We start from the raw sequence: 14,532 nt of genomic DNA, 5'->3' as shown, positions 1-14,532 counted from the left end.
GTATATATACATGTATTAATAATTGTAAAACAATTAATTTTCTTGGTACAGACATAAATAAGGCTTGGTCTTTTCAATTCGAAAATAAAATATACATGAGAAATTGCTTTGGGTTTAGAAGTTTTAAATTGAATTACATAATTAACTAGAAAGTAGTTGTGTATGTTAATAAAATGTACATGGGAAACTTGTGTTGCACTAAATATATAGCATTTGAATTAAAAATACATAATATATGATATATATATATATATATATATAATCAAAAATTATATCCCCCTTAACAAAACTATTAAATCATTTTGCTGTAAATAACAAAGCTATATATAAATTTAAAAATAATTGCAAATATCTTGCAACCGTAGCACTTATGATCAAGAATACACTGTATAATAATTGATAAAATATAGTGATAATTGTTGGATCATGTTAACAAGCACCATATCTAACACTTTCAATATTTCTTTAATTATTATGTCGTTTCAGTGGTTGATTAATAAGGTAATATACCATATATGACAAAAAATTAATTAGAAAAATCGTCGTGAATTTTTAGTTTAATGAGACTTATCTATCATATAGTGAACTAGTATTACAGTATTTATGATTCAGTAGTGACAAGCAAGTATTCAGTCTCTTCATCCTCTGAAGTAACTCCATCATAATGTTGAGAATGTGGACTCATTTCGTTAGTAGAAATCTCTTCTATTGTTGGAAGCTTGTCTATTCCTTTTAACCTCTCCAACTCTATCGCTACTTGCTTCATTGTTGGTCTATTCTTGCCATTGATGTTTAAACAGTTTGTTGCAATCTTTGCAACAGTAGTTATTTCTTCTTCCTTTCCGACCTCATTGGCAATATGAAGGTCAATAATTTCAAATAAACGATTATTCCTCATGAATCGTGAAAAATAGATTGCCAAGCTTCTATCATCCTCTTCAGATAGTGCAGGAAAAATCGGTTTCTGTCCAGTTAAGAGCTCAGCAAGGACAACTCCAAAACTATAAACATCACTTTTTTCTGTAAATTTGTTTGACTGGCAATACTCTGGATCTAAATATCCAAAAGTTCCTCGTACTTGAGTAGTGAAATGAGTTTGATCAACTGAAATGGATCTAGAAGTCCCAAAGTCTGATATCTTTGCTCTATATTTTTCGTCCAATAATATATTTGTAGACTTGATGTCACGATGATAAATAGGCATTGAAGCAGCACTATGTAAATAAGACAAAGCGTTTGCAACTTCTGTGGCGATTCGTAAACGTATGTCCCAAGTAAATAGGAATTCGGTATTATCAGTTTGATGAATTATGTGAGATAGAGTTCCATTTGGGATGAACTCATAAACAAGTAGAGGAACTTCAGTCTCTAAACAATATCCGAGTAATTTAACCACATTTCTATGGTTAATTTGTGATAGAATCACAAGTTCATTGATAAATTGTTGAAGGTAACTTTCATCCACAACTTTTGATTTCTTGATAGCTACGATTCTCCCATCCTCTAACATCCCTTTATAAACAGTGCCCTGTCCTCCCTTACCCAAAATTCTATTCTCGTTATAATTGTTAGTAGCATGCTCCAACTCTTTAGCACTAAACAATTTTCCTTTTTCCATATTACTCTCATCACTACTGCCACACAATTGTTGTTGTAATATCAATCCTCCGTTCCTCTTAAAATATCTTTGCTTAAGCTTTACTTTCTTCCTTCTTTTCACTTGTTTCCTTAACCACAAACTACCAATCACTAAAACCATTATGCCAAATCCTGCACTGCAACCTGAAATTGCAAAACTCAATTATACTTTGTCATGCCTTTCATCCTAATTTATACATAATGGTGTTAGTCAACCTTAGTTTATGTGTAGGTACAAATACTTACCGACAGTAATATGGATTAATAAAGATTCCTCAAGAATGCAACCTTCCCCGCCTATCCTTCCGTCCCCACGATGTCGTTTTGGGCACAAACATGTAAAGCTTCCCTTTGTGTTAGAGCAAGCGTGTGAACAATTATGGAGACTTCGACTTTTGCATTCATCTATATCTACAGCACAGTTGAGCATCTATTCATTTAAGTAATCATTTCTTTTATTATATCTTTATCTTATTAAATAAATAGGCTTCCGAGTTCATAATTAACAGTAAAACTTTTATTCAGGATTAATATCTTTACCATCCATTCTTCTTTTTTTGGAAAACGAAGAAGAAGAAGAAGAAGGAGGAGGAGGAGGAGGAGGAGGGGGGGGAGATCATCACTAACCTTGGCAACCATGAGGCAAGTACGGATTTCCTTGATAACCCTCTTGGCACTTGCACTTATATCCAAACACAGTTTCTGAATCGTAACACTGGCTATTTTCCTCACAAGCATTACGCATCATTTTCTCTTTCACTTCCTTGCAACTTGCACCGCCAATCACCCACTCAAGAACCAAAGGCAGCTCTCTTAATGTTCCCAGACCGCCAAGATACTTTGAAGAAAAATTGAACTGGTTTTCCTCAACGATAAAAGCGTAGCTACATGGATTGAACTCCCAAACAAGCTTATGATTGTTAAAGCTACTCATATTTATGAAAATATAATTTACTCGTTTGTCAACAGCGACTGGTATCTGGCAACACCCCACACCTGAACATGAGCTGCTGTCTACGTACTCAAGGCTGTTGCAAGTACTGGAGCAGCCTAATTTGTATAACAGGCTCTGATTACTGCCTCGAGAAAACATGACTTCAGCTTGAGTGTCGCAGCCAAGAAAGACAAGCTTGTTGTCAGTTGGGGAGATCATGAAGCTGGATAGGAACGAGGACCAGTCGGCTCTGATCAATTCACCTGCCTTGTTGTAGCAATGCCTTATTATGGGCTGCATCATTTTCAACTTTCCCTCGAGCGTGATGCTGGTGACTCTCCTATTGGCCGCTGTAAAAAAGGGTAAGGGAGGATCAAATGTTTGGTTGCAATTGATCAGAAAGCGATCATCGTAAGAGCATTCTTGGGTCGTCCCAAATGGGTATGGGATGATTAGGTTGCCGCAGCGATCTGCGCAACCGGGTTTGGCGAGAGGGAATGATTCAGAGCTGGGTGGTGAAGATGATGATGAAAGAAGCCAAATGGATGTGGATAGCAGAAGCAATATGATTCTAATTTCTGCAATTGCCATGACTGGGGTAGCTACAGCCTATAGTTAAATTTTGGAGAAATGAAAATTCTGGTTGAATCAATATTGCCGTAGCAACATCTGCGTTTTATATTGTTAGTATTCAGCACATCTTAATCTGAAAATCAAAGATCTGACGTGTTGGAGGTATATAAATATTCATTTCATAGTCAATGATGCTGCCAAGTGATTGCAACCCTTTCTACTTATCAATTACTAGTTTATTTCTAACTCAGTCCATCTACATATATATATATACACACACACACACACACATATACAATTGCAGAGATTTTTTTTCTCTCCTCGTGTTACAATGTAATTGGGAGATTTTTTTAATTAAAATTTTACTTATTTATCAAGAATTTATATATACATATTAATAATAATATAATGTGTAAAGGTATATACGAAAATAATTGGATTCAGACACCAATTTCAGAGTAAAAAATAATCACATACGAAACACGCTTAAACGGTCAACCCGTGCTTTGCACACACTTGCGGGCGCGTCAGTGAAATTTAGATGAAGAAATGGTCAACGATGTAGTTTTTTTTTTTTTTTTCTTTTTTTGACTCTTTCAGCCCAAAATTTCCACTACGTAAAAAAATGATGATATTATCGTCATGCAAATTTTAAATTTACATAAAATAATTCAAAAAATTATAATAAGTCAAATTCCCAATAATTTAATTTTAGAAAATAGATAAAATAATAATAATATTTTTGAACCAAAATTTAATAAACCATATATCTATTGCATGACAACATTTTAAGTTTTCAAATATATATATAATAGTAGAATTAGGAACTAATTAATAACAATATACATACAATATTCGCTATATCATCATCATGTCAATTGCATTTTCTTAAAACTCAAGAACATTATAACCAGCAAGAAAATTGGATAAAAGATCATACATCCAATATCTCAGTGACATATAAATGCAGAAAAATTCAAGCAATTTGAACCTTCCGCATGCAGATAATGAATATTATATGAGGAAAAAAACAAAGCAAAATTTGAACATGATGCAAGATTCGTGTATATGTATGTACATATATATATGTATATATGTATATATGCACTCACACACAGAAATTTCTAGAGAAAAATGAAGCAATCCAACGAGATAAGAGGGTTGTCGATGTCCTCTATTAGAATGCAGTCGGTGTTACTTTCTTGACTTGAAACGGCGTCCATAACTGCTGTTTCATCGATTTTAGAACTAACACGATGTACGCGAGTCTCTCTGTTTCCAGTGCTCGCTTTCCTATTTGGACTCGCCGGCCCGAAACTTTCCTGTCTTGAAACAGAGCTTGTTGCGTTTAGCTTCGGACCAACCACACGCGTCTTAGAGCAGCTTTCCTTTAAGGGATTGGTCAACGCTCCCACGCCGTTTTCACTGCTAAATCTCCTGCTAGGAGAAGGTGATCTCAAACCAGTTCTGCTAGGCCCGTAGGGATAGTGGTTTCGGGAGCTCTTTTGCCGGGTTAGGGTGGTGTTATTGGGAGAACTAGAACGGACCCTCTTGTGCGGCGTAGAGCCAGAGCCAGACCCAGACCCAGACCCAGCTAGAGTTCGAGAGAAGAATTGTTTGAACGGTGGCGATGTGTGGGAGTGAGATATCTTGGTGGTTGGTAGTGAAAGAGAGTGTTCCCTTATAGAGTTAATACGAAGGATATGTGGGTTATCTCTGTAACAGGCTCTCAAGAATTCATTGGAGAAAGATCTGTCGATCTTGGAGGTGATCAAGAGTGAAGACGCAGTGGTTGAAAGGGAGGAGGAGGAGGATGATGAGGTGATTGTACTGGTGCTGGGAGTAGTAGCAGAAGTCGAGGAATAGAGAGAAGAATTAGAAGGGGAAGAAGGTGAAATTATAGGGGAGATTTTGTTGTTTGAGAAATTAGGAATAGGATTGTTGATGATGTTTCTTGGCAAGGAAATTAAAGGGTTTACTTTGTTTGATAAATGGGTTAATTTGTTGGGTTGTGAGGAGATGACAAGCTTATCTTGTACAAAGTTGAGTTCATCTACCAGAGCCCTCTTGGGTTTGCATTTGCTAATGCAGCAACCCATCTTGTTTTGGCTTCTTCTTGGTTTGGGAAACACAAAAATCTATGCCCGCACATATATATATATATATATATATTATATCAATATATATATGTACAGAAGAAGATGGTCGTTAGATTTGAAAAGGAAAAGCTAATGCTTTGGCTTTTGCTTTTGCTTTGAGTGCTTTTAGCTTTTCAGGTTATTTTGAATTTGCTTGCCGGGTATGGATTTATGAATCCGTTTGTACAACGGATATATATTGAAGCCGCCATTTCACTCACTTTGCTTTTTATTTCCACCGTTGATTTCTTAATTATAACTAGTTTTAAAAAATTAAAGTTCAATTTTTGTACGAAATTATAAAAAATAATTTTAAATTATACTAATATATTATTTTAATTTTAAACAAGATGTAATTTTCATCATTTTAAGATAAAAATAATAAATTTATAAGTAAATTCACAAGACATACATACATATATATATATATATATATATGGAATAGATAAAACCAAGAAGAGGATTTTATTATCCTTACCCAAACAGGGGCCTAAGACTTGGAACGGTTTGAAGCTTTCACCATAATCTTTTATGATGACTCAAACTTTATATTATCTCATTTACAATCATCAAATGTTAATCCAATACATATATTTATAGATATGATTATAATTATTTTAAGATTCTAGAATGGATGTAGTAATAAACTCGTGTTCACCGTTTATGAACCTATAAATTAATATATTTAATTATAAAAATAGACCCACAAAAAATAAAATAAAATATATTTTAAAAGTTAAATCTATTACTACGAGCGATCATTATCTGGTTTGAACTGAAAAACCGAATTGAAGTAGACTGCATAAATGTTTAGTCTAGTATTCGGTCCAAAAATTTTAGAATCTAATTTTTTTTTATTTAGTCTGATCTACATTTAGTTTGATCTAATTTAGATCGATTAATATATTTTAATATTAAAAATTAAAATAACATATATGTACATTATATAAATTATGCAAATAAAACATTAAGGTATTAAATATATAACTAATGTATATATGTAGACTAAAATTTCATCGATTGAATCTTTAGCTTTAATCTGGTACGTTTAATTTTAGACTAATGTTTGTCTTAATCTAATATTGTATTTATTCATTATAATTGTATATATATTTGTTATTTTTCGAATTATGTCTAATGATAACATTGACTCGGTCCAAATAATTCAAACAAACACGTAGTTTAAATCATTATAGTGAGAGTTGATGAAATTACCTCATTCAAGGTTGGCATTCATCATCATCAATTATTATTATTTTAATTAATTTTAGTTTATTGTGATATATAAAGCTAATTTAATTTTGAAATTTAGAATTCCATACAAAATGATATTATTACATCTTTTTGGTAATAGGACTTTTCACATTATATTTGAACTTGTTTATTGCAATTGAATCATTATATTAAATTATTGCCATTTGAATTATTTTATTCTTTATAACGAAATAATTTTTTTTCTTTCTAATATTTGGGGAATGAACTCGGTTTTCCATGGTGATTGGGAATGAACCCAGATGGAACTACGTACCTGGGAAAATGTGTATTGATACATACAGTACCAGTTGAATATATGTATATGTATAATATCGAAATAGGAAACCAAAATGATGTTTAAGAAAGATACATAAACACGTAGTGGTAACAAAAGAAGGAAATGAAACAAAATTCTGAGAACTGAAAATTTCAGTAATGGCAGAAAGTATCAATAAGGAGAACCAGGGTTATTTGAGTGGGAGCAGCAGCAAGAAGAAGATGCTATGGATTGGAGGAAGAGATTAAACGCCATCGTTTTTACTGACCTCCTTGGTTTCGGCATCACACTTGCTGGTTTTGGCTTCAACCACTTTCTTCCCCCACTGTCCTCAGCCTCCATTTTTAAAAGCCTCTTCTCCTCTGCAAAATCTTTTTCTTCACTCGTCTTCATCTTCTTCTTCTTCTTTACCACCTCTGTACTCTGCACTGCGTTTTGCCCCTTAATAAATAGACTTGTGATGAAGAGGGTTTATGCCACGTAATCGCCTCTTTGCCAGAAATGCCAACTTGGAAAAAGTTATAATTAAAATTTTATCCTTTAAGATGACGTGTTGACCAAGTCATTTAAGAGACAGATGTACACGTGTCACTTTCTCCTTAATTCTCTTTCGTGTTTTTTAGGCCCATTTAAGAGACTGAGCCCAAGCCCATTTTCACATCCGGGCTTATCCTTCAAGTTACAAAACGGCACCGTTTGTCTGTTTGCCCCTTGACGAACGACAAAGGTTGTTTTGTGAACGGCATACGGCACCGTTGAGTATCGGGTGTTCTGCTCTCCACTCCGTCGAATCTTCTGGATCTTAACCGAGACAGGGCAGAGGAATAGAAAGACAAGCGTTTATCTGGAAAATCCAGTGATAGAGGAGATGAAGGTGACATGGACCAAGAAGACGAAGAAGCGGTCATTGGGTGCTATATCCCACTACCCAAGTCTCCCTTTTGACCAAGAAAGCCCGGATAACAACCAACAGCACCAATCTGATTCAGAACTTAAAACGGGGGATCATCATCTTCCTGCTCACTTTGATTCTCGCTCTAAACAGCTAGCCGAGTCGTTTCAACTCCAAGGAAACAAGTTTGCTGAGGTATATTCCCTACCTCCCCAGTAAATCTTTCTTTCTCCCCAGTTTCTTCTAATAATTATTTTCATGGGTTTTGGGCAGAGTTCCATCGTAAAATTCGGAAATTTTGCTAAATTGTTAATCGGGTATTATTAGGTTTGAGACATGGTGGAATGGATGATTGTTATGTGCCTATCACTACTTTAGTTATCTTGTAATTAGCTCGGCTTGGTAATTTTGTGCATCTCTTTCCAATTATATTTAAATTATCTGTTTTTCTTTGGAAGGAAGGAAAATACCCAGAAGCACTTGGGAAATGGGAGGCTGCTCTGAATTTGATACCGGAAAATGCAAAACTGCAAGAACAAAAGGCCCAAGTTTTACTGGAAATTGGAGATGCATGGAAAGCACTCAAGGCAGCCACTCGTAGGTTCTGTTTTTATTTTCTCTTTTTGTTTTATTTCTGCATGAAATTGCCAGATGTGTTTCTAAGTCTTTCATTCATGTTGTCTCCTTCCTTTGATCGCATTGCATCTGCATGTCCATGCCCTTGGAACAGTTTATTTTCAGCCGCAGACTATCTTTTGGGGTTTCATGATTCCTTCACTGGTTGTTTTCTACAATTTGATTTTAAGAGTACACTATACTTTACAGGAGCTACTGAGTTGGAACCTTCATGGGCTGAGGTACTTAACCCTTTACCATTTTATACATAAAATTTGGCATCTTCATCTGGAGATGCTCTTGTTTCATCAAGATTATCAAAATGGAAGAATAATTAGAAGAATATTTTGTTATGTTTTTCAATGTTACATGTTAAATACTAACTGAATGTTTCATATCATGTTTAAGGTTGGGGTGATTGCTCCGACTGCTGAACTTCCTCTATTGATATAAACATATAACTGAACTGATTTTGGACTGTGTACAACTCGGCAATGTTGTGTGCTAATTTCCAAATTCTGCAGACATCTTATATCGTGCATATTAACTGAAGTTTGGGAGTAAGCTATGAAACTGCAGCTGGACATATTTTACTGAAGTTCAGGACAGGAACTAGCTGTTAAAACCTGCCTGACAGTTCCTTGAATCATTAACTTTAGATTCGCCATTGGCTTGTTGGCATGTCAGCAAATATTTATAGTGCTTTATATGTTAATATCTCAGTCAAGGTCTCTTTCATGTTCTACTTAGCCTTTGTGATTGTATGAAGAGCCTGCCTGTCCCTTTATGTGCATGCATAAATCATAATATGCGTGTCTTATTTTGGGTAAATCTTCAAAGTGAAAAGTAGATGTTCGTTCTATTCTTCATCACTAGTTAATTGGTAGAGTAGTTGTTGCATACAAGGTGAGATCCCAAATGGCCTGGACTTACTGCCGTTACCAGTGCAGTAGTAATTGCAGTTGCTGCTGTCCTAGCTTGCAATTATATTAAAAGTTATAGAAGGTGCATTCACGTTATTTTATGTTGTCTTTTTTGTTCCTTACTAAAGTGGATCTTCCAGGCATGGATCACCCTTGGGAGGGCACAGTTAAACTTTGGGGAGCCTGATAGTGCCATAGAAAGTTTTGACAGGGCATTAGCTATCAAGGTAACTTTTAAGAAATATGGTCCATTTGGTACATGAAAATCTTTTCTAGTTTTTATGCATTGTTTAGTAAATTCACATGTATTTATGCATAGGTTTATTCACAAAATGTGTAACAGTTGCGTGCTTCGGGAATAATAAAAGCACGATTAAGATAATTTTCTAAAAAATACTAGAAACAACATTTTGAAATTTACTTACTTCATCACTTTCATTATCATCACTATCATTTTCTTTTTTGTTATCTAATTTATATGGCCCTCTGAATAAACTAAATATTAGTTTAGAAAATAAAAACTAGACAATATTTTCATTTACCAAACAGAGCCATAATCTAATGGAATTTCGTTTGGTTCTAGTGATTACAAAAGCTATGCTCTTCATTTCTGGTATTGTTCTCTGTCTGAGCTTTTAAAACTTGGATCTCGAGTCTCTGGCTATCTTCACATTCATGATTAAGTGAAAAATTAGTTTGCAACATAGAGAAACCTGGCTGAATTAGTCTTCTTGTTTACACTTGAGCACAGTGTTTATCAGGCAAAAAGAAAATGCATGTATATGGAAACATCAACTTTGGAATGTTGTGACAAATAGAAGCAGCAGACTGTAATAGGTGTTCCATATTGTTATTACTTTATTTCTAACCTTTTGGAACATGAACGATTTATGAAATTACAGCTATTGAAGTTGTACTTGAAGGGCTTAATGGTTTTGTTTCCCCCATTAAAAGTTATATTTCTGTTTTACACAATAAGAATTGTATGATTGAGGTTTTCATAATCGTAGCTATCACATGCAGCCTGATTCCGAGGAGGCTAAAGATGACAGACAAACTGCATTGCATCTTGTGAAGAGGAGAAAGCAGCTGCATGCATCAGGACTGAGCAATGATAGAAACCGATATGTTGTAGGGGATAATAAGACTGGGGGATCCTGAACGTGCTTGAGAAACAAAAAGGAAGAAGAATACTTCCTTTATTTTTGTATGGTATATATCTTTTCTCTGAGTCTTATCTGGTAAGTTGAGTGGAAAAGATTTACATAATTCGCCAATGAATACAGTTGATGTTGTCCCGTGAATGATGATAGAGAAGTCCTGATGCAGTAGGAAGGCAAACAAGGAGAACGGAGAACTAGATTCATGGGATCATTTGCAACTGGCAGCCCAGATAAAATCGTAAGTTGGCAGAGGGGAAGACAAACCGGAGGGGAGGGAGAGTTGTACTTGCAGCTGAATTGCCTCTGCTGAGTTAGTGATTTATGCGGAGCATCCCTCGTGATTTTACTTCATCTGGACTGGGATTGTATCTGAGTCCTATAGATATACATACAAGTATATGTATGTGTGTGTGTGTGTTTGGGTGTAATATATATATATATATGCACGAAGTTATAAGTTTGCTTATGCACCGTCTGGTTCCACTTTCCACTAAGCTGGGTTGACAGGTTTTTACATCTGGAAAAAGGTTACAATAATGTTTCAATGAATGATGTTCTAAAAAAATAAATTTCAAATATATTTTTTTAAAAAAAATTTAAAACTTATTAGATAAATTTTAATGATATAATTTTTTTTAATATATTATATTGTTTATTTATACTATTGAGACTATTATAGTAATTTTGTTATTAAATTAGAAGTACTTTGGTAATTTTGAACTATTAAATTTAACATCAAAGTTTAACAAATAATAACAACATAAACTGTAGAATAATTTATAAAATTTTATTAATAACATAAGCTTTGGTAACATATTATATTGTATTATTAATGCCCAAGTTCATGATATTTATCTCTTCTTTAAAAAAAAAAAAAGAAATTCATATTAATGTATTTAGTAATAGATTAACAAATATCTAATTACTGATTACTATGCCAGCTTACTGGTAAATGTATCTAATTATTTATTTAACGAGTACATCGCGTCAACCTTGTAGCTTGTATGACTACTGTTGGATGAATGCTAATAGTTATGGCCGGCCGGAAAAACAATCCTGACTTTATTGCGGCTGATTCAGCAGTGCGTATGAGAATTAAAAAGAAGTGGACACTACGTATATATAGTTCTTTATATATGTATATATATATATAATATTAAAAGAAATGGACGCTAAGACATGGAAGTAATTAACTGAAAGATTTGGCGATTTCCCTGAGCACAAACTTCTGAATCTTGCCGGTGGAAGTCTTGGGCAACTCTTCTTGAAACACCACCCTTCTTGGCACCATGTATCTCGGCAGCCTTCCCTTGCAAAACTCCCTTATCTCCTTCTCCGTCGGATTCCGAGCCAACCCGCTCTTCAAACTCACGAACGCACACGGAATCTCCCCCCAGAACTTGTTCGGCTGCGCCACAACCGCCACTTCCTTCACCACCGGGTTCGAGTACAACACTGACTCCACCTCCGTGCTGCTTATGTTCTCTCCCCCACTTATTATCACGTCCTTGAACCGATCTCTCACCTCCAGGTACCCATCTGGGTGCACCACCGCCGCGTCCCCGGTATATAACCACCCGTCTTCTCTCATGCACGCGGCACTTCCTTCTGGATTCTTTAGGTATCCTAGCATCACGTACGCCCCTCGCAAAACCACCTCGCCCATCATTAACCCGTCTCGCTTCACGCTCTCTCCACTTTTGGGATCTATCACGTCGACCTCACCGAATCCTAGCTTCCTCACTCCTTGTCTTGCCTTTAACCTTGCTCTCTCAGATAACGGCAACTTGTCCCATTTGGGTTTCCAGGCGCAAGACACGGCGGGCCCGGCCGTCTCGGTCATCCCGTATCCATGACTCACCACGAAACCCAGCGACTCGACTCGTGATAGGATCGGGGCAGGGGGTGGAGCTCCGGCTGTGTAGATGTGCACAGGGTGGTCAAGGGGTTTCTGCGGCGTGTTTTGGGAGTTTGATAGCATGTTGAGCACCACAGGCGCACCGCACATGTGGGTCACCCTGTGTCGCTCAATCAAACGGTACATCGCCGGCGCGTCGACTCTACGCATGCAAACGTTGGTTCCACCAATCGCCGCCATGCCCCACGGGAAGCTCCATCCGTTGGCGTGGAACATCGGTAGGGTCCACATGTAAACTGGTCGATTAGGCATTGACCAGTCAACGAGTGAGTCAACGGTTATAATAAAAATTCCCCGGTGACTATGAATCACCCCTTTAGGTGACGAAGTTGTGCCCGACGTGTAGTTCAAAACCATTGGGTCCCACTCGCTATTAGGCCGGACCCACTTGAACTTCGGATCACCACCCTCCATCACTCCCTCGTAGGTGTCAAGAAAATCAACGGCTGACGTTGGTGTTCCCGCAGAGGCAGCACCGTCGTCGATGAGGACGAGAAGCGGAGGCTTGGTGTTTCGCGGGAACAAAGATACGGCTTCTAATAAGAGAGGTTGAGAGTCGTGGTCAACGAAGACGAGCCTTGATTCGCTGTGGCGCAGGAGCACGGAGAGAGCATGAGCGTCCAGGCGAAGGTTTAGGTTGTTGAGGACGGCTCCGGACATGGGGACAGCAAATTGGAGCTCGTACATGGAGGGGATATTTGGGGCGAGGACGGACACCACGTGGCCCCTCCCGATGCCGAGGGATGAAATGGAAGATGCCAGCCGGAGGCATCGATGGTTAGTCTGTGACCACGTGTACGAAACGGTGTCGTATACGACGGAGGGACAGTCACCATAAACGCAAGCAGCTCTCTCCAAGAAGCCAAGGGGTGTGAGAGGGGAAGAGTTTGCAGGGGTTGGGGTGATCATTAGCTCCATGACTGAACACCAAAGTTTATAACCAGGAGTTTTTAGTTACATTCATATCACTTATATACTTTGAACTTCGCGGTAGCAGAACCTCTTACGTCGTATTTTTAAGATATTATGAATATTTAAACGACAAAACTTGGTTGTTACATAATTTTCTACGTTTAACGAGAATTAGTAACATATTAATTATTGTAATCATACTAATATTTACCAGAATTAGTTGACAAATGGACTGCACAACAATATATGTATATACGTACATATACACACACACACACACACATATATATATATATATAGATTTCTATAAGCATCCGTCTCAAGATTCAGAACGACTTCTTCTTCTGTTTATCAAATTAATGTTGAAAGGTAACAAATGCGACGCTAAATTTGCAAAATATGGAGATTAATCACATTAACCAAGAGAGTTCTTTTCTTCTACACAGTCAAACAATTCATAGATAATAAGATCGTCACTGTAGTTTTTATTTCCACACACACACACACACATATATATATATATATGCTTATACATAATAATATACATTCATGCGTATGTAATATTTAACTACAAAAAGAAATACTTTTAAGAAATGCTAAACACAATTTTCCTTTTCAAATTGCGACCAAATTTTCATCATCACTTCCAATGTTATTTCCACTTTACTACTATAAATACACATTTTTATGTATATATACTGTAATACATTTACCAGTATTATCTAAAAATGTGGATACAGCAAAAAATATTTAAACTCACAGTTGAGATTTTATATGTTAACATTAAGTTGAATTATTTTAAAAAGAAAATTATGTTTAATTGAGTTTTTACTGAAATTATATCTGAATAATTATTTCTGCTACTATTTATTTGATTTAAAAACAAAAAAATTTATTTGTACTAACAATTTATATACTAGTTAAAAGTAAACTTAATATATATATATATATATATATATATATATATATATATATAACACTAATGAAATAAACGTCAGAAAAAGCAATAGTTTTATATTTAACTTTTAGGTGATAAAAAGTAATAAACAAAATTAATACCATGAGTAAGACTGTAATATCAAATTAAGTTCAGTTGTCACGTTTCGTGTCTAAATACCACTAATCTAATAATTTTTCAAATCTAAATCATGGGTAATCATAATAACGTATTTTTATTATATGAGATTTAAATATCTTAAGTTGCATCAATTAGATTTTTTATATTTTCATCATATTTACATCTAAAAATAACAAATCGCAATCTAAGTATCCCACTAAGTCCAAGATCCCAATAA

General features: G+C 35.7%; 4 protein-coding genes across 11 annotated transcripts; 1 reads left to right on the top strand and 3 right to left on the bottom strand.

Moving 5' to 3' along the window:
* Positions 1–484: 484 nt before the first annotated feature.
* Positions 485–3,389, bottom strand: LOC110813516 (wall-associated receptor kinase 2-like). Its single transcript, XM_022040685.2, has 3 exons — positions 2,266–3,389; positions 1,885–2,049; positions 485–1,782 (listed from the first exon to the last, which is right to left on the bottom strand). The coding sequence occupies exons 1-3, from the start codon at positions 3,161–3,163 to the stop codon at positions 602–604; spliced, it is 2,244 nt and encodes a 747-aa protein (XP_021896377.2). The 5' UTR covers positions 3,164–3,389; the 3' UTR covers positions 485–601.
* Positions 3,390–3,999: 610 nt separating this feature from the next.
* On the bottom strand, positions 4,000–5,311 carry LOC110813609 (uncharacterized). The gene has a single exon (XM_022040817.2). It carries the CDS (start codon positions 5,242–5,244, stop codon positions 4,270–4,272), a length of 975 nt encoding a protein of 324 aa, XP_021896509.2. The 5' UTR covers positions 5,245–5,311; the 3' UTR covers positions 4,000–4,269.
* A 2,201-nt stretch (positions 5,312–7,512) lies between these two features.
* LOC110813610 (Tetratricopeptide repeat (TPR)-like superfamily protein) lies at positions 7,513–10,897 on the top strand. 8 transcript variants are annotated; one of them, XR_015813704.1, is made up of 6 exons: positions 7,519–7,901; positions 8,165–8,307; positions 8,437–8,563; positions 9,385–9,471; positions 10,268–10,456; positions 10,574–10,897. XR_015813704.1 is itself a non-coding variant. In XM_088208501.1 (5 exons), exons 1-5 carry the CDS (start codon positions 7,683–7,685, stop codon positions 10,270–10,272), a joined length of 594 nt encoding a protein of 197 aa, XP_088064627.1. In that variant the 5' UTR covers positions 7,513–7,682; the 3' UTR covers positions 10,273–10,475. The 8 variants fall into 8 exon arrangements, 4 of the variants coding, with proteins under 4 accessions (XP_088064627.1, XP_088064621.1, XP_088064629.1 ...); XR_015813703.1 differs by having other exon boundaries at positions 10,558–10,897; XR_015813701.1 differs by having other exon boundaries at positions 10,531–10,897.
* Positions 10,898–11,349: 452 nt separating this feature from the next.
* Positions 11,350–13,392, bottom strand: LOC110813564 (putative acyl-activating enzyme 9). Its single transcript, XM_022040762.2, has one exon. It carries the CDS (start codon positions 13,241–13,243, stop codon positions 11,597–11,599), a length of 1,647 nt encoding a protein of 548 aa, XP_021896454.2. The 5' UTR covers positions 13,244–13,392; the 3' UTR covers positions 11,350–11,596.
* Positions 13,393–14,532: the final 1,140 nt, after the last annotated feature.

This window comes from Carica papaya, chromosome 1, assembly GCF_054855325.1.
Source record: "Carica papaya isolate Zhongbai chromosome 1, ASM5485532v1, whole genome shotgun sequence".
NCBI lineage: Eukaryota > Viridiplantae > Streptophyta > Magnoliopsida > Brassicales > Caricaceae > Carica > Carica papaya.
The sequence above is the reverse complement of the archived record's forward strand: the minus strand, read 5'-3'. Positions and strand labels throughout refer to the sequence as shown.